At 37.5% G+C, this 25788-nt stretch overlaps 1 protein-coding gene across 1 annotated transcript in view; it reads left to right on the top strand.

The window, feature by feature from the left end:
• The window catches only part of SCML2 (Scm polycomb group protein like 2), a 121140-nt gene that overhangs the window by 8699 nt on the left and 86653 nt on the right, over positions 1-25788 (top strand). Inside the window, exons 2-5 of the mRNA XM_070365948.1 lie at positions 15129-15174; positions 17479-17547; positions 24335-24405; positions 25235-25469. Coding sequence (XP_070222049.1) covers positions 15153-15174; positions 17479-17547; positions 24335-24405; positions 25235-25469 — 397 coding nt within the window. The 5' untranslated portion in view covers positions 15129-15152. The remainder of the gene's footprint in view (positions 1-15128; positions 15175-17478; positions 17548-24334; positions 24406-25234; positions 25470-25788) is intronic.

The following is a 25788-nucleotide window of genomic DNA, read 5'->3' as shown; positions in this document are numbered from 1 at the left end:
GTGTTATCTCTTTTTAAGGTCACAACTCTTTCAAAAAATCTGGATTTTAATATCTGTCAAATGGGAGGTTGAATGAACAGGTGAATAATGAATGCTTAAATTTGGACGTTATCCCCACCTTTGGGGCTTCTGTTTGGTACATATGGTAGCAAACTTTGCTGTTAGTGAGGGAACACATTTAGTTTTTCAGCTTTGCACCTGTATTTTGTTTATGTTCTCTCAGGTTGAGATTCTGTAATTCCATCCATTTTAGAACATCTGACTAATAGCCTAAATTTAAAAGGGCCCTGGGAAATTTCCTGCTAGTCAGACTTGTTTAGTTCCTGTCCTTGTCAAAATGTTATCCTTTATTGACTGTTCAGATAGTGGTCTCTAATTAGAGACTCAAGGTGTATTACCTTTTTTTCAAAACAAAACACAAGGGAAAGGCTAAAAGAAAAAAACACCCAAACAAATAATGGAAGAGCCCTTAGAATTATGGACCCATTAACTTGCTAAATAGTTCTTTTAAATGGTCTTTTTAAAAAAAAATGTAAAAAAAATAAAAATAAAAATTAAAAAATTGTAGAATTTTCTCCAGAATCAGATAAGAGCAATAGGAGTTTTAGGTTGAATAATTCCACTTTAATCATTGTTTTGCATTGTTTAATCATACTAAGAAAATGATTTAAAACAGTGTAAGACTTTCAAAGCATTTTTGATTTATTATCAGCTCTTAAGTCTGTTATAAGATATAATTTGCAAAACGAATGATTTTGTAAAAGACCCCTGCCCCCTACTATCTATCCTTGTTCAAAGCCTGCTAGATACAAGTGCTAGATTTAATGTAATTGTGGTCTTTGGTAAAGGAAATGCCATTGTCAGATACTATAACCTAGTACTTTTTTGGCTTATATTTGAATTTTTTTTTTTTTTTAATGGCGTGACGTTGCTCCTTATGTGCATTTAGTGAAACAACTTCTCTTAGTTCTGGCAAAAGTAAAACAAAACTTCTAATTTTTTTTCTCATTAAAATTTTCTCTCCCATGTAACGTGGAGAACTACTTTGGGGGTCTTATTTGAGTTTTTTTTTTTTTTTTTTTAAAGTGCTGAGGCAGTTCAAAGTATATTGAGAGCAAAGTTAAGCTTTTCTGCAGTTTCTTCTGCAGACTGCCACTGTGGAAATGAGGTATGTCTTTATTTTTGAAAGAAGATCAGGGTCCTAATATTTTCCGGAAAGTTAACAGCTGTGCTGTATTGCACATCTGGTATGTCAGTCATATGTTCTAACTCCACAGTATCTTTGAGGTGTTCTGAAGATTCAACTATGATTTGATGCTATCCAGAGTTTACTAAAAGAACGTGGTATAGTCCTCTAACTTCTATAATGTCTGTCCTATTGTATCTGAAAGACATAAGTGAATTACATTATAATGCTGGGGGCATTTTAAGAGGGACAATACAACTTCTGTTTTTCTTAAATTAGTTAGTCAAAGATACTTTCTATTAAATTAACCAATATTCCTTTACATCAAAATCTATACAGATTTCTCCTAGTATTCAGTGCTAGGCAAGTGCTTGTCTTTCCCATTCAATTTGTGTATATGTTTATCTTGAAGTGGGACTTTTGTAGACCAGAGAGAAATTAATCATTATATGTGATTTCCTACCCCTCCTTTTACCTATCTGTGTTCTAATTTTTAAGAGAGTTGATGAATGTGTGAAAAAAAAGGAAAACAAATCCCCAAACTATTCTAGCTTCTAGTAGTTCATAAAGGCCATTTTAGTTCACAAAAAACCTAAGGCTGTTTTTAATACTCACCAACCCTAAAGGAAATAATACATTCATGAATAATTATACTTCAGAGTCATCCAGTATGGAGTGACATCAAGATTTTTTGACTCCAGCTAGAATGTATAGGCTTTCTGATAGTGCTAGTTGGGAGATGGTGGCTGCTTTCTTTGGTAATTATATGTCTGGGCATTACGTATATGTATATTTATTAGTTTAATTTAAAAGTGTCTTAAACTTAACATTTTAGTTTGTACTTTGAAAGTGAATAGGTAATTCTCAGGAATCAAAGTAGGAATATAGGTTCATTTTACAGCATAATTGCTGTTGTGTTAATGCTAAAACTCATTCATCTTGGGGAGTTTTAATTAGGACAGATGGGATGGGATAGAAAACAGTCTTTGAGTTTCTAGTTGTTCAGGATACTATGCTAGATGCTCTACCTGCACTATCTCATTTAATTTCATAACTGCATTTAATTTCATGGCTACAGTACAAAATGTAGATGGTAATAGTCTTAATTTACACATGGGAAAACCAAGACTCAGGGAGATGAAGTAATTTGTAATGGCTTTGAGCACTAGAAATAATATTTCTGTGTAATTGTTATGGCTACCAGTAACCATCACAGTAACGACATAATTTATTAAAACTTGTGTGATAAGCCAGGCATTTAGGGATTATTAAAAAAGAAAAAATAACTGACAGGGTACATTCTCCCGCAAATGAAAATAACTTTCTCTGGTTATTTAATATATACTATGGTAAAGAATTCAAATCATACGTAAAAATATAAGGAATAAAATAAAGTTCACCTAAAATCTCACCACCCTGTGATGCACAAAAGGAGGATCACCAAAATATTTTTGCATTACTTTATGCAAACTTATGCAAAATTTTATATAAATAGAATTATATCACACAAAATAGATTTATAATGCCTCCACACATACCATTATCTTATCTTTACCTTCCCAAGGAAGCCTTAATAACAGCCTAGTACATGTCCTATGTTTCTCTCCATGCTTAAATAACTTCAATCTGTTATTCATGTAATCCTGTAGAGACCTATGTATACAATTAGAGTGAGATTTTAGTTACTATCAGAACGTTTGAGTACTTCTTTTTAGGTGCAAGTCTTTGTGCTAGTTGTGGGAGAACTATAAGGAAGAGTAAGTGATTCTCAATCACTTTGTAGTGTGTGAGGAGAGGTGAGCAGGTAAACATACAAGACTTGCTTTGATACCTGCTAAACGCTGGTTGGAAACACAGCCTGGGAGCCCTGCAGGGGAGCTCCCAGAGGGCAGAGGCCTTGCCTTGTTGATTCTGATGGGCATAAACCCTTGCTTGACCCATGGGATTATGGGTACATGTTTGTGAATAAAAGTATGTGTTTAAAACAAAAAAGATTATTCTGTTTACAGGTCTAAATGGATTGACTTTTGTAGTTTGAGAGTCCAATAGAGAAATAGTTGGTATATTTGTTTCTTTGCAATGGAGTTATCCATTTTCCCATCAGAGAGTTTAATTCGTTTTATTTTAAAGTTTGGGAATATTTGTAACAAGGAGGACACTGTAATATTTTGCTGTACAGTTTAGTATGTATAGTGCAAGGCCCTTTGAAGTTTAAGATAGTTTAAGTAGTTAGTGATACTTTCTAACACAGAAATCCTTATTTGCTCAAAAGTAAGCTTAAGCATTCACTTTGATTGTACATTTGATGCATAAATTGAATGTGAATTTATACATTTGCATATGCCAAGTATTGAACTTGGGGAGAGTAAGAAATAAAATAAGTCTCCAATGAGATGATTGACTTTCAAAATGTTTGAAAAGAAATAATGTTTTATTAAAGGTTGGTGAATATTCACTCAGGTGTTCAGTTTGCCTAGCACTGTTCTAGATGCTGTGATATATTTATATATATAAAGGAAATAAAATGGGGCAGGATCATAGTCTCTTAAGGGGAAAACTATTTCATTTAACATTGAAATGAACATGGAAGCTATGTGGCTCGAGGGAAAGCAGTAAAGGCTGTTTATAGTGAAGAAGAGTGTTTAGGGCAAATGATTTTGATTTTATCGTGACCCTGAAAGAATCCTTAAATTACTGCGATGAACACAAGCTCACTTTTGATGTCTTCTTAACAACTCAGTGAACTTTAACACCATAATGACTGAAAAGGAAGGTTTATTGAGTCACTGACTCATTTCCTAAAGAGTTTGGGTTCTTTTTGTATGTTGAAGTCTTTATTTGACATGACTTTGGACTTCACAGGAGGATAGGTCTGCTCACTGGTGTTGAATGACTATGATAATTGAAAAGGAAATGTTTCTAAACTCTAATAAAAGAGTTGGTTTTATTTAATATGGCTAATCTCAAACTAAAGGGGTCTGGAATTCTTCCTGTTTTTATCTAGGGATAAGTAGAATATTTTATTCTTTGGTGTGTGGTTCTACTTCTAAAGTAAGTGCTTTGGATTCCAAAACATTAGTTTTAAAGTTAAGAATATTTACTTTGTGTTTAGCTCTAAGAAGGTTCTATTTTAATAGAAATACTTGTTTTTCTATTACCATCAGCAATGAATGAGTTCCAGTTCTTCATCTTTACCAACATTTGGTAGTGTCAGTCTTTTTAATTTTAACCATTTATGTGGTGATATATCATGGTGGCTTTAACTTGTGCTCCCATGAATACTGATGATTTTAAACATTTTTTTCACATGCTAGTTGGCCATTTGTGTATCTTTAGTGAAGTGATTGTCCAAGTCTTTTGCCAATTATGCTTTTATTGGGCTCTGTTTGCCTTTTTAAAATTGAGTTGTCAGTTTTTTGTATATTCTGGATACAGATCTTTTATCAGATCTGTGTTTTGAAAACATTTTTTTCCGTTCTGTAGGTTATCTTTTTGTTTTCTTAGTAGTATCATTTGAAGAGCAGTTGTTAGTTTTGATGAAGCCCAATTTATCAATTATTTGTTTTATACATTGTGCTTTTTGTGTCATACCTAAGAAATCATTGTCTAATTAAAAATTACAGTATTTTTGTGTTTTCCTCTAGAAATTTTATACTTTCAGGCTTTATGTTTAGATTTATGAACTGTCTCAAGGTAATTTTTGTTTATTGTGAGTGAAGCGTTGTTTTCTTTTTTGTTGTTTTTAATTGAAGTATAGTTGATTTACAATGTTGTGCCAATCTTTACTGTACAGCAAAGTGACTCACTTATACATTCTTTTTTGTGTGCTTTTCCATTATGGTTTATCATAGGTTGTTGAATATAGTTCCCTGTGGTATACAGTAGGACCTTTTTGTTTATCTATCCTATATATAGTAGTTTACATCTGCTAATCCTACTTTTCCAGTTCTTCCTTCTTCTGCACCCCCACTCCCTTGGCAACCACAAGTCTGTTCTCTATGCCTGTGAGTCTGTTTCTGTTTTGTAGATAGATTCATTTGTGCCATATTTTAACTTATTTTTTTTTAATGTTTTTAAAATTTATTATTTTTTGCAATCTTTATGTTTAATTGTAAGATAATTGGTTTACAATATTTCTGTTGGTTTCTGCCATATATCAGCATGAATCAGCCACAGGTATACATATGTCCCCTCCCTGTTGAACCTATCTCCCACCCCATCCACCTCTCTAAGTTGTCACAGAGCACTGAGTTTGAGCTCCCTCTGTCATATAGCAATTTCCCACTGGTTATCTGTTTTACATACGACAATGTACATGTTTCAGTGCTGTTTTCTCCATTTGTCCTACTCTCCTTCCCCCACAGTGTCTACAAATCTGTTCTCCATGTCTGCATATCCATTACTGCCCTGCAGATAAGTTCATCAGTACCATCTTTCTCGACTCCATATATATGCATTAACATATGATATTTGTTTTTCTCTGACTTACTTCACTTTGCATAACAGACTCTAGGTTCATCCACCTCATTAGAACTAACTCAAATGTGTTCCTTTTAATGGCTGAGTAATATTCCATTGTATATATGTACAACTTCTTTATCCATTCATCTATTGATGAACATCTAGGTTGCTTCCATGTCCTAGCTGTTGTAAATAGTACTGCAGTGAGCATTGGGATACATGTGTCTTTTTCACTTATGATTTCCTCAAGGAATATGCCCAGTAGTAGAATTGTTGGATCATATGGTGGTTTTATTCCTAATTTTTAAAGGCATCTCCATACTGTTCTCCATAGTGGCTGTATCAGTTTACATTCCCTCTAACAGTGCAAGAGCATTCCCTTTTCTCCACACCCTCTCCAGAATTTATTGTTTGTAGATTTTTTGATGATGGCCATTCTAACCAGTGTGAGGTGATACCTCATTTTAGTTTTGATTTGCATTTCTCTAATAATGAGCCATGTTGAGCATATTTTCGTGTATTTTTTAGTCATCTGTATGTCTTCTTTGGAGAAATGTCTGTTTAGGTCTTCTGACCACTTTTTGATTGGGTTGTTTGTTTTTCTGGTATTGAGCTGATGATTCTTTTTTTTAAATTTATTTTTTAATTGGAGGAAACTTTCTTTACAATCTTGTGTTGGTTTCTGCCATACAACAGCACAAATAAGCCCTGATTATACATGAATCACTTTCCTCTTGAGCCTCCCTCTTCTTCCTTCCCCCTTTGCCATATTTTAGATTCCACATACAAGTGATAGCATATGGTATTTGTTCTTCTCTTTCTTACTTCAATTATTATGATCATCTCTACTTGCATCCATGTCACTGCAAGTAGGCATTATTTTGTTCTTACCATTTGGTAATTTTATTTTTAGTTATCTGAGAAATCTCCATATTGTTCTCCATAGTGGCTGCACCAATTTAACATTCCCACCAACAGTGTAGTGGAGGATCCCTTTTCTCCACACCCTCTCTAGCATTTGTTATTTGTAGACTTTTTAATGATGGTCATTCTGACCAGCGTGGTTTTGATTTGCATTGTACTTTTCATTTGCATTTCTCTGATAATTAGTATTGTTGAGCATCTTTTCATGTGCCTACTGGCCATCTATGTGTCTTCTTTGGAGAAATGTCTATTAAGATCTTCTGCCTATATTTTGATTGTTTTTTTTTTTCTGTTGTTGTTCAGTTGTATGAGCTGTTTGTGTATCAGTTCAGTTCAGTTGCTCAGTCATGTCCAACTCTCTGTGACCCCATGGACTGCAGCATGCCAGGCTTCCCTGTCCATCACCAATGCTCGGAGTTTACTCAAACTCATGTCCATTTAGTCAGTGGTGCCATCCAACCATCTCCTCCTCTCTCATCCCCTTCTCCTCCTGCCTTCAATCTTTCCCAGCATCAGGGTGTTTTCAAATGAGTCAGTTCTTCGCATCAGGTGGCTGAAGTACTGGAGTTTCAGCTTCGGCATCAGTCCTTCCAATGAATATTCAGGACTGATTTCCTTTAGGATGGACTGGTTGAATCTTCTTGCAGTCCAAGGGACTCTCAAGAGTATTCTCCAACACCACATTTCAAAAGCATCAATTCTTTGATGCTCAGCTTTCTTTCTAGTCAAACTCTCACATCCATACATAACTACTGGAAGAACCATAGCTTTGACTAGATAGACCTTTGTTGGCAAAGTAATGTCTCTGCTTTTTAATGTACTGTCTAGGTTGGTCATAACTTATCTTCCAAGGAGCAAACGTCTTTTCATTTCATGGCTGCAATCACCATCTGCAGTGATTTTGGAGCCAAAAAAAATAAACTCTGTCACTGTTTCCATTGTTTCCCCATCTATCTGCCATGAAATGATGGGACCAGATGCCATGATGTTCGTTTTCTGAATGTTGAGTTTTAAGCCAACTTTTTCACTCTCCTCTTTCACTTTCATCAAGAGGCTCTTTAGTTCTTCTTCACTTTGTGCCACAAGGGTCATGTCATCTGCATCAGATCAGAGATCAGATCAGTCACTCAGTTGTGTCCGACTCTTTGTGACCCCATGAATTGCAGCACGCCAGGTCTCCCTGTCCATCACCAACTCCCGGAGTTCACTCAGACATATCTGAGGTTATTGCTATTTCTCCTGGCAGTCTTCTTTCCAGGTTGTGCTTCATCCAGCCTGGCATTTCTCACGATGTACTCTGCATATAAGTTAACTAAGCAGGGTGACAATATACAGCCATGACGTACTCCTTTTCCTATTTGGAACCAGTCTGTTGTTCCATATCCAGTTCTAACTATTGCTTCTTGACCTGCATACTGATTTCTCAGGAGGCAGGCCAGGGGTCTGGTATTTCCACCTCTTTAAGAATTTTCCACAGCCTTTGACTGTGTGTTTGTGTATACTTTGAAGATTAAGCCCTTGCCTGTTGCATCAATTTTTTTTTTTTTTTTTTGTATGTAGACTAGTTCCAGCGCCACTTGTTGGAAAAAAAAAAAACAAAAACCCAAAATCATCCTTTCTCCACTGAATTACCTTGACACTGTGTTGAAAATCTGTTGACGATATGTATGTGAACCTTTCAGGACTTTTCTTTCCATTGATCTATGTATCTGCCCTTTTTCTTTCCACTGATCTATATATCTGCCCTTATGCCAATACTGTGCCATCTTGATTACACAGTGTGCTAATAAGTGGTTTCAGTCGTGTCTGACTTTTTGCTACTCTATAGACTGTAGCCTGCTGGGCTCCTCTGTCTGTGGGCTTCTCCAGGCAAGAATACTGGAGTGGGTTGCCATTTCCTTCTCCAGGGGATCTTCCTAACCCAGGGATCGAACCCTTGTCTCTTATGTCTCCTGTATTGGCAGGTGGGTACATTACTAGTAGTGCCTGATTGGGAATGGGAGTTAGTAATGGGAAGTAGTAATGGGAAGCCTGATTATACTGTACCTATGGATAAACAACGGAGAAGGCAATGGCACCCCACTCCAGTACTCTTGCCTGGAAAATCCCATGGACGGAGAAGCCTGGTAGGCTGCAGTCCATGGGGTCGCTAAGAGTCGGACATGACTGAGCGACTTCACTTTCACTTTTCACTTTCATGCATTGGAGAAGGAAATGGCAACCCACTCCAGTGTTCTTGCCTGGAGAATCCCAGGGACAGGGAAGCCTGGTGGGCTGCTGTCTATGGGGTCACACAGAGTCGGACACGACTGAAGCGACTTAGCAGCAGCAGCATGGATAAACAAAATTTAATCGTGATTAAATCCAGTTTATTTTAGGATTAGTGCATTTTAAAGCCTATTGAAGAAATCTTCCAGCTTGTGAACATGGTTCAGTTCAGTTGCTCAGTCATGTCTGACTCTTTGCGACTCCATGGACTGCAGCACGCCAGGCCTCCCTGTCCATCACCAACTCCCAGAGTTTACCCAAACTCATGTCCATTGAGTCGGTGATGCCATCCAACCATCTCATCCTCTGTTGTCCCCTTCTCCTCCTGCCCTCAATCTTTCCTAGCATCAGGGTCTTTTCAAATGAGTCATCTCTTTGCATGAGGTGGCCAAAGTATTAGAGTTTCAGCTTCAACATCAGTCCTTCCAATGAACACTCAGGACTGATTTCCTTTAGGATGGATTGGTTGGATCTCCTTGCAGTCCAAGGGACTCTCAAGAGTCTTCTCCAACACCACAGTTCAAAAGCATCAATTCTTCAGCACTCAGCTTTCTTTATAGTCCAACTCTCATATCTATACATGATCACTGGAAAAACCATAGCTTTGACTAGATGGACCTTTGCTGGCAAAGTAATGTCTCTGCTTTTTAATATGCTATCTAGGTTGGTCATAACTTTCCTTCCAAGGAGTAAGCATCATCTGATTTCATGGCTGCAGTCACCATCTGCAGTGATTTTGGAGTCCAGAAAAATAAAGTCTGCCACTGTATCCCAATCTATCTGCCATGAAGTGATGGGACTGGATGCCATGATCTTCATTTTCTAAATGTTGAGCTTTAAGCCAACTTTTTCACTCTCCTCTTTCACTTTCATCAAGAGGCTCTTTAGTTCTTCTTCACTTTCTGCCATAAGGGTGGTGTCATCTGCATATTTGAGGTTATTGCTAGTTCTCCCGACAATCTTGATTCCAGCTTGTGCTTCATCCAGCCCAGAGTGTCTCATGATGTACCCTGCATATAAGTTAACTAAGCAGGGTGACAATATACAGCCTTCATGAACTCCTTTTTCTATTTGGAACCAGTCTGTTGTTCCATGTCCAGTTCTAACTGTTGCTTCTTGACCTGCATACAGATTTCTCAAGAGACAGGTCAGGTGGCCTGGTATTCCCATCTCTTTCAGAATTTTCCACAGTTTATTGTGATCCATACAGTCAAAGGCTTTGGCATAGTCAGCAAAGCAGAAATAGATGTTTTTCTGGAACTCTCTTGCCTTTTCAATGATCCAGCGGTTGTTGGCAATTTGATCTCTGGTTACTCTGACATGGTACATGTCTTCAGGAAAAGTATATATAAAAGAATGTATATGTGTGTATCACTGAGTCACTTTGCTGTACTGCAGAAATTATCAAATACTGCAAATCAACTATACCTCAGTTAAGATAAATGAGGGGGGGAAGAAGATAAAATATTTGTTTTTAATTATTTCTAAACACATATTTTTACCTTCTAAGATTTACAAAATCACTCAACTAATGGGAACAGTTGATACCAGTTTGGATTAAGAACTCACTTATGAAGATTTTAGAGAAGAACATAGGAACCTGGGTTTATCTTCTGTGTGTGATTCATCCCTCAGTTTTTTGAACTAAATCCTTTGTGTAGTAATGGGATTTACTTTAATGTAATTCACAAGTTTTTCCTTTCTGACTAGAGTTGGTTAACTTCCTTTGGTCCCTACCTGGATTGTGGTCATCTCCCTTTACTTTCTGCTTTGATTCAGCACACTTTACATTTTTCACTGTTGGGCTGTAGTCCTTAACTGACAGTATCCTCCACAGTGGTATCAAATATCAAGTCCATTTAATTATTTCAGTCTGACTTTCAGAGGAGCGATCTGGGAGGGAAAGGTAATACTTTGCAAGTTGTCTGTGTATGCTTGGCTCCTGAGAGACTGTAGAGGGAGGTGAGAGCCCAGAAGGAACCGGAGCAGCTCCAGCATTTCATAATCAAGTAGACCAGGCAGGATCTTCTTTAGTGTTCACTCATTTTGTGCCCTCAAGCTGAAATTCCTCTCTGTCTTCTCTGCTCATTTTAATGTTCACCTTTGAAGAACCAGTTTACACACCTCTGAGAAGCCTTCTTTTATTGATATATTCCAAGTTAATAGTACCTCCTACCTTCCTGAAGAGCCTGTATATTGTCTTGCTTTTTTAAAATAACTATTTGTTAATATGTCTTTCCCACTAGATTTATAGCTCTTTTGTAGTAGATTGTGTATCTTCTATCCAAACAGCATCAAACATATAACAAGAATTCTGTAAATATGATTATATAAATAACCAGATCACACCTGCAAACAGATGGTGGTAATGTAGAAAGGAACAAGAAAGGCTTCAAGAAGGAGCTTGCATTTATATTGGGCATTAAAGGATGGATAGGATTTCCAGAAGCAGAAGAGGAGGAAAGGGTGTCCCATGTAGATAGAATAACATGATGAGTTTTGGGCTAGGCCACAGGTGGTATATAGGTGGTAGATGTCAGGTGGCTTTGAAATTATGAGTGGCTTTAAATATGTCCCAACGAAGATTTGTTCAATTCAGTAGTCAATGAGATTACTAAAGTAGGAGGGTAATTTGGGCAGAAAACAGTTCAGACAATGTATGACATTGTGTATTGGGTAGTTTGGGGTGGGGGTAGACCTTTGTGATAAGACCAGTTAGGGTGCTATGGTATTAGACCAGGCAGGAGCTAATGAGGGTGTAAACCAGTTAATGGCTTCCCTCTTCCCTGGTGGCTCAGCAGTAAAGAATCCACCTGCAATGCAGGAGACTCCGGTTCGATACCTGGGTTGAGAAGATCCCCTGGAGAAAGAAATGACAACCCATTCCAGTATTCTTGCCTGAGAAATCCCATGCCTGGTGGGCTACAGTTCGTGGGGTCACTAAAGAGTCAGACAGGATTTAGTGACTAAATAACAACAAAACCGGTTAATAGCAGGGGAAAGGGAAATGAGAGAGCACATGTTGGCCACTGATTGAGTATGTGAGTGAAATAAGAGAACTTCATTTAGTCATAGCTGGGGTTTTAAGGCCAAGCACCTGGAAAAGTGGAACTAGTAAGAGAAACAAAAATGTTAGAAGAAGCAAGTTTTGGGGAGGTGATGCTTGAGTATAAATCTGTTGAGTTAGAGGTGCAGGTGATGTTCTGGGTGGCTTAGAGAACATATTCCCCATAGGCTTCCTTTAAGTAACAAATTACCTTCTGTTACGTACATCATCATGTTCTGACTATAGGCACACAGAGTAGTGAGAGGTAGCTATCCCTTTGTCAATGTTTCATGTACTTTTTCTTTTATAACACTCAATGTGTTTTGTTCATGTGCCTATTTTTGACTAGAGAGTCAAGGACAGTATATTATTTTTTTTGTAGAGTGCCTGGCATATCAAGGACATGCAGAAAAAGTTTGAATTAATGAAAGATTTAGTGGCTCAAAATACAGAGGCCTTTTAACAAGTAATTATCTTGTTAGAAGATTGACACTTCAGTGTCTCTTTTGCTGTCTCGTATACAGGGTTATTGTTACCATCATTCTAAATTCCATATATATGTGTTTGTATACTGTATTGGTGTTTTTCTTTCTGGCTTACTTCACTCTGTATAATAGGCTCCAGTTTCATCCACCTCATTAGAACTGATTCAAATGTATTCTTTTTAATGGCTGAGTAATACTCCATTGTGTATATGTACCACAGCTTTCTTATCCATTCATCTGCTGATGGACATCTAGAGAGGGAGAGGGTGGGATGATTTGGGAGAATGGCATTGAAACATGTATAATATCATATATGAAATGAGTCGCCAGTCCAGGTTCGATGCACGATACTGGATGCTTGGGGCTGGTGCACTGGGATGACCCAGGGGGATGGTATGGGGAGGGAGGAAGGAGGAGGGTTCAGGATGGGGAACACATGTATACCTGTGGCGGATTCATGTTGATATATGGCAAAACCAATACAATATTGTAAAGTTAAATAATAAAATAAAATAAAAAAAAATAGAAGATTGGCACTTCTTACAGGTTTCATCAACACAGTTATAATTCTTCCACCTCTTGGTAACATGGGCGTAAGTCAGCTTTTGGGATAGTTGTTAGTTTGAATCTCAACTCTACTAGCTTACCATCTGCTCTTTTTTATTCATTTAACCATAAAATTTAATCTTTTTAAAGTGTACCATTCAGTGGTTTTTAGTGTATTCATAAGGTTCTATAACCGTCACCACTGTGTAATTCCGTAACATTTTCCTCACCTTAAAAAAGAAACCCCTTACCCATATTTACATCCATACCCATTAACAGTCACTCCTGAGCCCCTCTTCCCCCAGCCCCTGGCAACTACTAATCTACTGAACTTATTTTTATTCAAGGGAAAGAGATTAAAATGATCTAACTCTATAGCTGATTTCTTTTTTTTTTAACCTTTATTTTTTTCTTCCAATTTTACTGATAAAATTGGCATGATTTGACTTACATACACCATGAAATGATTATCATAATAAGTTTAGTGAACATCCATCATCTCATAAAGATACACAATTAAAGAAATAGAAAACAAGTTTTTCCTTATGATGACAACTCCTAGGATTTAATCTCTTTCATATGTAATATACAGCAGTGTCAATCATATTTATCATGTGGTACATTGCATCCCTAGCATTTATTTATTTTATAACTAGCATTATTTATCTTATTTGTGCATTTTGACTGCCTTCAGCCAATTTCTCCTTCTCTTCCCCCAACCCCTCTACTAGTAGTGACAAATCTGATCTTTTTTTCTGAGTTTGTTTCTTTGTTTTTAAAGTATTGACCTACAACACTATGTTAGTTTTTGTTACACAGCATAGTGATTCCAGGTATCTGTACATTTCAAAATGATCACCAGGATAAGTCTATTTATAATCATGATCTGTTATCATGCAAAGATGAAAGTGAAAGTGAAGTCGCTCAGTCATGTCCGACTCTTTGCGACTCCATGGACTGTATAGTCTGCTAGGCTCCTCCAGCCATGGGATTCTCCAGGCAAGAATATTGAAGTGGGTTGCCGTTTCCTTCTCCAGGGGATCTTCCCAACACAGGGATCGAACCTGGGTCTCCCACACTGCAGGCAGACTCTTTACTGTCTCAGCCATCAGGGGCCTGCTCACTCCATACAAAGATACTGCATAATTATTGACTGTATTCCCCACACTGTACATTTCATATCTGTGACTCATTTATTCTGCAAATGGAAATTTGTCCCTCTTAATCTCCCTCAGCTTTCTTTCTCCCAACCCCTTCCCTTCTGGCAACAACGTGTTTTCTGTATTTATGACTGTTTTGTTTTGTTACGTTTTTTTAGATTCCATATATAAGTGAAATCATACAATATTTGTCTTTCTCTGTCTGCCATACTTCATTTAGCATAATACCCTCCTGGTCCATGCATGTTGTTGCAAATGGCAAGATTTTATTCTTTTTTTTTTTTTTTTTATGGCTGAGTAATGCTCCATTGTGTATATATACCCCACATCGTCTTCATCCATTTATCTGCTGATGGATGCTTGGGTTGCTTCCATATCTTGGCTATTGTAAATAATGTTACAATATTTATAATACAAATGAGCATGGGGTTGCAAATATATTTTTGAATAGTGTTTTTGTTTTCTTTAGATAAATACCCAGGAGTGCAGTTGCTGGATCGTGTGGTAGTTCTATTTTTAATTTTCTGAGGAATCTCCATACTGTTTTCCATAGTATCTGCACCAATTTGTATTCCCACCAACAGTGCATAAGGATTCCCTTTTCTCCACATCCTTACCAAGACTTGTTATTTGTTGTCTTTTTGATAATAGCCGTTCTGTGAGATGATATCTCATTAAAGTTTTGATTTGCATTTCCCTGATAACTAGTGATGTTGAACATCTTTTTATGTGCTTATTGGCCGTTTGTGTATCTTCTTTGGAAAAATAATCTTTTCAGATCCTCTGCCCATTTTTTAATTGGTTTGTTTGTTTTTTGATATTAAGTTGTATGAGTTCCTTGTATATTTTGGATATCCACCCCTTATTGGGTATATTATTTGCAGTTTTTTTTTAACCATTCAGTAGGTCACCTTTTCAGTTTGTTTAGTGTCTTTCACTGTGCAGAAGCTTTTTAATTTGATGTAGTCCCATTATAGCTGATTTCTAATAATACCACCCTGCAGAAATGTATTATGTTAAAAGGAGGCAGTAATTGATTTTTCTCCTTGTAGGAAAGCACACCAGAGAGAGATACCATGGGGCAGACAGTGGAAGAAGGTAAGATTTACTTGTCTAAAGATGATACTTTTAGTCAATCATTTGAAATTAGTATCTTTTGGTAGACTGAATGTTTAAAAAAAAAAGCTTTTTTGAAAAATGAAATTAATGGCAGATGTTAGTTTAGGTGCTAAGAATTGGAGTTTTAGAACTGAATAGCTCTTAAAGGTAATCTTGTTTTCCCTTCTTAGTTTTATAAGTGAGAAAGCTGACACTCAGGGAGGTTAAGTGTACAGGTCATATAACAATCTGTGACAGCCAAGATCACAGTCCAGATTTTCTTACTTAAATAGGATGATAAAAAAATGCTTCATCCTGTCCTGCTCTAGTGAGAAGTCAGCTCACTGTCCCATGAGTGTGTCACAGTCATTTTCACTCTCTGTTTTGAGTTGTATTTTCTTTCCCATAATATATTCTTCATATTTTTGTTGTCATGAATCCTGTTCCTTCTTCAAGACCCAGTTTAAGTTCTCTTTCTCTCATGACTTTTACTCTGGCTGCATGCTGAATGTTGTGCTCTGCTATTTCTGTTTTTGTCAAGTGTATTGGTTTAGTATAGTCTCTGTACCTAGATTTTTAGCTTTCCTTGAGCAGGAACCAGGCCTTTATAATTTCACTTTCTTCTCTGTTAGAAAATACTACTGTAGAACTATTTAGTAAATATAAATATGTACTTACTTTATATTAGTCAAATTATCTAAATAGAAAGTAGCCCATACATCCCTCTTGAGTGTTCACATATCTTGAAGAGTCAATCATAACCAGAAAGTAGATCTGATACCTTTAATGGTACGCCTGGCATCCTTCCTATATTCTTCTTTAAGAAGCATGTCACTTGACAGTTCAAGCATCAGTAAGGGTAAAACAGCACTAGATGGAAACACACCATGTTATTAAGTCCATTGGTTCATAACGATACTAAAAATCAAAACAATACATATTGGTCATCTGTGGAGAATGGTGCGGATACAATTCATTATTTTGAAAACTAGAGAATAAAGGAGGAAGAATAAAGCATTGATTGTGACTTCTTTTTGTGGTCTCTACCTCAGTGCAACTGAATGGTTGAAGAGGGGAGTTTTCTCTCTATAGAAGTTTTCTGGCTAATAAAGACAGGATGATAAAATTAGAATACCTCCCTTATGCGACCACTGATGAGCTAATGGATCTAGGCAATAGTCATATGTGGCTGCTCATATCCCAAAAAGAGAACTAGGTATATTAGGAACCTCTTGTGAGGAGTACACACCACCACCTATGAAGTCATTTTCTCTCTTCCTTGTAAAAAAGCTAAACCTGAATCTGGTTAAGCTCGTCTGGCTTGAAATAGCTGTATCAATTTAGAGAAACTATAAGGACCAGAGAACCCAGTATCATGAGGAAGTAGCAGACTGGAAAAGTCTGAACTGATATCACCAGCAAAAATATTGCTAGAGGAAGGGAAAATAAACAGAGGGGGAGGAGCCTACAGATCAAAAGAAATTTAAGAAATGTACCTACCACTGTCTGTATGGACTTTATTTGGGTCCTGATTGAAACAGATACGTTTAAAATATTTAAGACAATGGGGAAGTTAAGAAGAGTGACTGCTTATTTGATAACATTGAAGATTGTGGTTAGTTTTTCAGCATAATAATCACAATGAGTCATTTAAGAAATACATACTATAATAAATGTGGATGAAATATATCTTAGATTTGGTGAAGTTCCAAGGTCCGGTGCTATTTGAGCTCCTCAGCCTAGCACAGAGAAAAACTTTTCCTAATCTGTTGGAGGACAGAGAACCCTGGTGTGCTGCAGTCCATGGGGTCACAAAGAGTCAGACACAACTAAGTGACTGAACAACAACAAACAGTCCGTTGAATTACATTGTATTCTAGCTTCTCTGTTGTTCTAAATTCTCAAAAGTATGCACTTTATTGCTGGGACACATTAATCTGAATATTGTAAGGATCAGCTCAGCTCATTTTGGTTTGTTCATTTATTTAACAAATGTTCAAGAATGTTCTGTGTGCCAAGTCCTTTTTGGGCACTGAGGATAAAAAGTAGTGAATAAGAGACAAAATGAAAAAATGTCTGACCTTTTGGGGCTTACATTGAGTGAAATGAGACATGCAATAAACAAATAAATTATAAAATACATTATATATTAGAAAGTGAAGTCCTGTGCAGAAAGTGAGGATTTAATTATAAAATTGAAACTGGTTCCTATTAGAAAATACAGTTTAGGTTTTTGTAAGTACTCTTTCAAACTGTTGCTCTTTTCTTCTGGTATTGCTCACTATTTTCTTTCTTTTTTTAAAGACTCAATGGGTGTAAAGAAGGAGAATCAAGAGAGAGCTCCTCAATCAGGCACATCTTCTGTGCAAAATGGTAGGTTTTAAATCAGTTCAGTAGAACATATATTTTGTCTTCACTCAGTGTTAGTATGAACTCTTTTCTTATTGCTTTTGGTATAATCTATGTATAGTAAGCTCTTGTAAATATAAAATGTAAGCAATAGGAAAGACCAAAAAGATAGTATTTTTTGAAAATTTTACTTTGGTTTCACATAGAGAGAGATTAAGTTAAAAGATAACTATGTATTTCAGTGCAGTTTTGCCAAGGTAAAGATATCTAGTTATTAATTACCATGTATTACCAATTTAAAATAATTTAATTTTTAATAAAAACCTTTCTAACACTAGAGTCAATGTGAATGTCTTTTTTGATGGTCAAAAGACAATCTAGTCGATTAAAGCTTAGGCATTTAGGGGATCTGACAGACCTCTTCTAGAATCTTGGCCTCATTTTTTACTAGCCTTGTGACCTTGGGCAAATTACTCAATGTTCTTAGTCTCTCTTTTCTCCTGTGTAGCACAGGGATAATAACTACTTACTCATGGAACTATTAGAATTAAAGAAAAGGAATGTAAAGCACCTAATATAATGCCTAGGCTGATAGTAAATGTTCAGTAAATGTTAACTTTATTGTCTGAGTTATTAATTCATATTTTAAGCTTTTATTGTTAATAGCATGTGTGTAGCAGTATATCAGAGATTCAGGAGATAGACTCTGACCCATTGCACCTGCTCTTATGGAAAATGAGGAAATAAGTCATACGCAGACAAGAGGCTGAATTAAAAAAAAAAATACAACAGCAAACTTAGTGTGTTTACCAGCGATTTCCAGGCAAGCCTCTTGCCCCTTGTGTTTCTGTTGTACCTTCTGTGCTAGCCCCACTCTTGGAGTAAGTAGTTCATTCATGACTTTCTGTTCGTATGAAAAGATTGCCTGTAGAGGTAATCCCATGGAGTCATTCTTTATTACTGTAGCTGGGTCCTCAGTGTTTCATTAGTTCTCTTTCTCATTGGCCTTACTTGTTCCTCAGCTCTTCCTTCCAATCCCCAAAACTCTCCAAGGAAATGGAGGCTGTTAGGCTAGAGTGCTCTTCCTCATCCTTACAAATTCCTTTCCATTTTTTAATATAATAGTTCTATTGAGATATAATTCACATACCATACAATCTCCCCATTTCAAGTGTACAGTTCAGTGGTTCTCAGTAGTGTATTCCCAGTTGTGTAACCATCACCATGATCAGTTTTAGAATATTTTCATCACCCTAAAAAGCAACCCTAGTACCTAGCTAGTAGTCACTCTTCCTCATGGTGCCTCTCCCTAGGCAACCACTTAACCTTCTTTCTATCTCTCTAGATTTGCCTATTCTGGAAATTTCATGAAAATCAATTTGAAGAATATATTCTTAAAAGTTGAAACTAGTAATTTTTCAAAATTTTCAAACTTTACTGCTTGAGAAACTCTGATTAAAAATGAGATTACTTAGTCAAATTGACAGACATTTGCAGAAATTTCTCAGTGTCCTGACCCTAACATCTTATTTTAGAAATCAATGAGTGACTACTAGAAGGTCAGCTCCTGGAGAGCCAGGATATTTCTCTGTTTTATTAACTGCTGCATCTGCAGTATCTAGTATAGTGCCTGGGAGATACTGGTGACCTTCTGTGGGAATCCAGTAGTGAATAAGACAAACACGATTCCTACAGTCTTTGAGCTTGCATGCATGTATGTTCAGTTGCTTTGAGCTTTGGTAGACATTAAACAAATGTCCAGTTATAGTTGTGGTAAATACTATAAGGTAGTGGGTGCTGATCATTCAGCTGAGAAGCTTCAAGCTCTAAATACTTTGCTCATTTTCTGTACGTAGCCTCTGAACCCAAGCCTAGCACTGGTGGAAGACATTATGATTCTGGTTTACTCTGGAGAAGAATAGGGGGCCTCATAGATTATGTTCATTTTGCTAAAAGGTCTTTGGGCTAGTGTATGGACTAGATAGAATAGATTACAAATCAAACAAGAAGGACCACAGACACGTGCAAGCAACAAGCAGATCACAACATTATGTACATCTGTCTCCTGAAAAGGCCTATCAGTTCCCAGGGCTCTTTTCTGAAACAGTAAATCCCTACCCCCCTTCCCCCACCCCCAGCTGCTAATCTGTCAATGAGGATAAAAATGCAGAGACAGGGACTTCAGGCTTGTCTGCTACTTTCTGAACTATTTTGGTCAGGAATTCTCACTGTGGTATTATAGATGTACCAAATCTAAATTAGTAAAGCCTTTTGCTGTGTGTGTTTCCACTATGTTTTTGGTAGACTCTCATCATATGGGCATCCAAGCTGAATAGTGTTGTAGACTAAGAATTTTTGCCTTATGAACAAAGGAAAAAATTAAGGCTCCAAAGGTTACATTAACTAGCAGTGCGATAGAAAGCACTTGTATTATATAGCACTGGTATCAAGTATTTGCTAGCTCAAATTATAGCCCATTATTGCCGGGAGAAATATCAATAACCTCAGATATGCAGATGACATTACTCTTATGGCAGAAAGTGAAGAAAAACTAAAGGTCCTCTTGATGAAAGTGAAAGAGGAGAATGAAAAAGTTGGCTTAAAACTTAACATTCAGAAAACTAAGATCATGGCATCCGGTCCCATCACTTCATGGCGAATAGATGGGGAAGCAGTGGAAACAGTGGCTGACTTTATTTTTCTGGGCTCCAAAATCACTGCAGATGGTGATTGTAGCCATGAAATTAAAAGACTTCCTTACTCCTTGGAAGGAAAGTTATGACCAACCTGCTGCTGCTGAGTCGCTTCAGTTGTGTCCAACTCTGTGCTACCCCAGAGACGGCAGCCCACCAGGCTCCCCCGTCCCTGGGATTCTCCAGGCAAGAACACTGGAGTGGCTTGCCATTTCCTTCTCCAATGCATGAAAATGAAAAGTGAAAGTGAAGTCGCTCAGTCGTGTCCGACTCCTAGCGACCCCATGGACTGCAGCCTACCAGGCTCCTCCATCCATGGGATTTTCCAGGCAAGAATACTGGAGTGGGCTGCCATTGCCTTCTCCTATGACCAACCTAGACAGCATGTTAAAAAGCAGAGACATTACTTTGCCAACAAAGGTCCGTCTAGTCAAGGCTATGGTTTTTCCAGTGGTCATGCATGGATGTGAGAATTAGACTATAAAGAAATCTGAGCGCAGAAGAATTGACGCTTTTGAACTGTGGTGTTGGAGAAGACTCTTGAGAGTCCCTTGGACTGCAAGGAGATCCAACCAGTCCATTCTGAAGGAGTTCAGTCCTGGGTGTTCATTGGAAGGACTGATGTTTAAGCTGAAACTCCAGTACTTTGACCACGTGATGCGAAGAGCTGACTCATTGGAAAAGACCCTGATGCTGGGAAAGATTGAGGGCAGGAGGTGAAGGGGACGACAGAGGATGAGATGGTTGGATGGCATCACTGACTCAATGGACATGGGTTTGGGTGGACTCCAGAGTTGGTGATGGACATGGAGGCCTTGTGTGCTGTGTTTCATGGGGTTGCAGAGTCGGACACGACTGAGCAACTGAACTGAGTGACTGAAGACACAAATGGTGATAGAATATTTTAAACATTGTCTTAGATGAATTAATTATTTTCCAGTGTCACTGAAAAATTTTACAAATGTAACTGGTTTGTGGAAAAGTCTTAAGTTCTTTGAGGTCTAATTGTGAAATGGCTTTGATTTCTCAGTTATTATTTCCAACTTATACTCCTTTCATCCTAGTATGGTGGCTCTTTAGTGACATCCTAGTCAGATTTTTTTCCTCCATTCATGTTTTGTTTTCTTCTTCTATTTTTTAATGCTCTCCAAGATCATATGGTGGTAGAGCTTCATTTAGAACCTTGGGTCTCTTGATTGTCAGGTTAGTGCTTAGGAGGTCACTGAAGCAACCTGGTCAGTTAAATTTTGGAGCCATGGATCTCAGTTTTCACTTTTGATATAGCTATCCAGTATTCTTAAGTTTAGGCACAACTATGACATTTCAGTTCAGTTCAGTTGCTCAGTCATGTCCTACTCTTTGCAACCCCATGGATTGCAGCATACCAGGCTTCCCTGTCCATCACCACCTCCTGGAGCTTGCTCAGACTCGCGTCCATTGCATCAGTGATGCCATCCAACTATCTCATCCTCTGTCGTCCCCTTTTCCTCTCACCTTCAATCTTTCCCAGCATCAGGGTCTTTTCAAATGAGTCAGTTCTTTGCATCAAGTGGCCAAAGTATTGGAGTTTCAGCTTCAGCATCAGTCCTTCCAATGAATATTCAGGACTGATTTCCTTTGGGATGGACTGGTTGGATCTCCTTGCTGTCCAAGGGACACTCAAGAGTCTTCTCCAACACCACAGTTCAAAGGCATCAGTTCTTTGGTGCTCAGCTTTCTTTAGAGTCCAACTTTCACATCCATAATATGACTGCTTGAAAAACTGTAGCTTTGACTAGATGGACCTTTGTTGGCAAAGTAATGTCTCTGCTTTTTAATATGCTGTTTAGGTTGGTCATAGCTTTTCTTCCAAGGAGCAAGCGATTTTTAATTTCATGGCTGCAGTCACCATCTGCAGTGATTTTGGAGTCCAAAGAAATAAAGTCTGTCACTCTTTCCATTATTTCCTCATCTATTTGCCATGAAGTGATGGGACTGGATGCCATGATCTTAGTTTTTGAATGTTGAGTTTTAAGCCAACTTTTTCACTCTCCTCTTTCACTTTCATCAGGAGGCTCTTTAGTTTTTCGCTTTCTGCCATAAGGGTGGTTATCATCTTCATATCTGAGGTTTTTGATATTTCCCCCGGAAATCTTGATTCCAGCTTGTGCTTCATCCAGCTCAGCATTTCACATGATGTACTCTGCATATAAGTTAACTAAGCAGGGTGACAGTATACAGCCTTGACATACTCCTTTCCATATTTGGAACTAGTCTGTTGTTTCATGTCTGGTTCTAACTGTTGCTTCTTGACCTGCATACAGATTTCTCAGGAGGCAGGTAAAGTGGTCAGGTATTCCATCTCTTGAAGAATTTTCCACAGTTTCTTGTGATGCACACAGCAAAGGCTTTGGCATAGTCAATAAAGCAGAAGTGGATGTTTTTCTGGAACTCTCTTGCTTTCAGTGATCCAATGGATGACATTTAGTTTTATGTCATCTTTATTTCACTAAATAGTATGTATTTATCAAGTTATTTATATGCATACTACTTCAGTTAGTTCTCAAAAATACCTTATAACCATACGTATTACTTTTCTCATTTCATAGATAAAGGAACTGAGGCCGAGAAAATGAAGTGACTTGCTCAGGGTCACTGGCTAGTAAAAGGCAGAGTTAGACTGAAAGATAGCATTTTCATGTCAGGAGCCTGTGTTCTTGACATTTTGCTGCATGCTCTTCAACACTTTGGTAGTGCTTGCTTTCCATGATCTGGAAGCAGAATTAAACCCAGTATTTTTTTAAAGTGGAAAAATCTCTAAAAGGGTATATACAGTGTTAGGAAATGACATGCTTAATACCATACGTATGCACACATATTAAATGCATAATTTCATGCAACAGTGATACTCCGAATCTTGCTCACATTTCACATCAGCTCACATTTCTTCCTAACTGTGTGGTTGGTAACTTTACCTTGGCATCTTTCATTCAGCCGTGGTGGTGGTATTTACATCACAGAAATATGCAAACACCAACAGTTCCAGTCAGGCTTTTTGTTTGTATTTTCTGGAAAGCTGGCTGTTAAACATTTATCAGCAGTGTGTGAATGTGTGTGTGTAAGTGGAACTGTTACAGCCTTTGAAGAATGTATAAGGGGCTAGTAATGCAGATTCCCCTAGGGAGGGAACTGTGAAACCCTAATATTTTTATAGTAAAGAGATTAAACAGGGAGTATAGAAAAAAAAAACCCTCATGTTTGATGAGAATTAAAGTTTATGTGAGTTAATAGTACCTTTAATACTGCTGTCAGGTCTTTCAGGGCATTGTGACTGACACAGTGAATTGAAGTGTCTGGGAAAAGCATACTGCCTTCTGACCTATGTCATCAAGACTAAGTGAGACAAAGAACAGAAGGAGTTTGCAGAAAATATAGATCGTTACAACAATCTGTGTTAGTCATTGCACTGATGAGTGGTTTCTGCTTTATTCTGCCACCATATTCTTGACACCCTGGATGGAGATCTAATAGTCAGTTGAGAAACAACGCTGAGTTTTTCTTTCCATAAATTAATGCTTTATTTCTGCTATGCCACACACCTTTAGATCCCTGTGAAAAACAAAGAAGCAGTTTCAGAGTAATGGGATGAAATGATAAAGACATATTTTGAGTAAATTTGTATTAGAGACAAATGAGTAGAATTTGCTATTACTCTATAAAAAGTCCTTTAGTTGTTTCTAGAGTTCATGTTTTTAGAATCACTGTGATGCAGTCCTCATTACATCAAGAAGATCTGGATTATCATTTATTTCAGAACCATTATTATCAGGAAATGGTCTTATTTTTTATTTCCATGTTGGTAGTCAAATGAGGAAGTTTGAATCTGTCCTTTGAGAAGTATTTCTTTAAAGAGACATGGAACTAAAATCCATTTTATTCCTGAAAGTTAGTATACATATTATATATGTTTTAAAAAACCCTGAGAATTCTCTGGCAATCCAGTGGTTAAGACTTGATAGCTTTCACTGACATGGGCCTGGGTTTACTCTCTGATTGGGGAACTAAGATCCCATAAGCTATGCTGGCAGGGCCCAAAAATAAACCAAAAAAACCACCTATTTTTGCATGTTTTTTTCCAGATCATTTTCAATGGGAAAAATACTTGGAAGAGACTGGATCTTTAAGTGCTCCTTCAGAGTATTTCAGACAGGTATGCCAAAATTCTGTAGATACCATGTTATGTTTATTTTTGTAAACTATTAACTTGTTGAAGGGAATCTGTTATTAGGTTCTATTAGTGTGAAGCGATTGTGGGATTGTGGCAGTGCTGCTTAAGAACCAGATGGTCTCTTTGCATTCATTGATTAAGAATTTACTTTATGTCAGATATACTAAGCTCTTATGACTGGCCATGTGGAGGGAAAGACAGCCATGTAAATAATTAATGATAAAAAAGTGTGATAACTATACTGAAAAGGGCTCACAGAAGAGGTCCTATCTGAGGTAGTTGTAATGAGGGGAAGGATATTCCAGGCAGAGAGAACATCCAAAGGAAAGAGACATGGGCATAAAAGAACCTGAGTGTTGAGGGATGGTATGGGTGGCTGGAGCACTAAGTAGATAGAGGTGATAGTATGGGAGTGAGGTTAAAGTGTGGTGGCTTTTAAACTATACTGACTGTTTGGACTTTACAGTAGGCAGTGGTAAGCTGCCTTTTGGCTTACTTTAAGAGGAAAGGCCTAATCAAATTCTTATATTAGAAAGACACTCAGGATGCATTTTAGAGGTTGTATTTGGTTTGCCTGGAAGTGGGCAGATGAGTGACAAGCAGTGGGTGACCATGTCAGGCTGTGTGTCAAGCCAAGGAGAGAATTTGGAGATCTTTTTCTTAACCCTTACAGCTCTCATTTTGTTCACCAACTGTTGCAACTGTTACTTAAAATGTTCCTCATGTATTCTGGTAACATAACTGATCGTTTGATTTTCCTACACTTAGAGAGTTTTAACAGAATTTAATTTGTATGTGTTTATGTATATAGTCTAAGATTCCGCCAGCTAATGACTTCAAAGTTGGCATGAAGTTGGAAGCCCATGACCCTCGCAATACGACTTCAGTATGTATTGCTACAGTTGTTGGAGTTACAGGTGCCAGGCTCCGTTTAAGATTGGATGGTAGTGATAACCAAAATGACTTTTGGCGGCTTGTTGATTCTCCAGACATACAGCCTGTTGGGACATGTGAAAAGGAAGGGGACTTACTTCAGCCTCCACTGGGTAAGGATAAACAGTTTTAAAACAACATATTCTTGGTAATGTAATATTCAGTAGAAATAATTTTAACTGACCTTTTAAAAATCTCTTCTCCTGGGCATTCTGGCAAACGGATGGTGGTTACTGTGGAGAAGGTTTGAGAAAGTAACTCACTACCATTGTTATAGAGTTTCATTTAAGTACATATTTGGCATATGTGTGGCTAAAGGTTCCCCACTCCAGAGCAAGACTCCTTCTGCCTTAAAACTTGAAATGTCAAAAGCAGATTACACATGCAGATTCAGAAACCCTTCTGGGGGAGAAGTTTGTAGCATTTGATATG

Source organism: Bos mutus, chromosome X, assembly GCF_027580195.1.
Source record: "Bos mutus isolate GX-2022 chromosome X, NWIPB_WYAK_1.1, whole genome shotgun sequence".
Classification (NCBI taxonomy): domain Eukaryota; kingdom Metazoa; phylum Chordata; class Mammalia; order Artiodactyla; family Bovidae; genus Bos; species Bos mutus.
The sequence above is the reverse complement of the archived record's forward strand: the minus strand, read 5'-3'. Positions and strand labels throughout refer to the sequence as shown.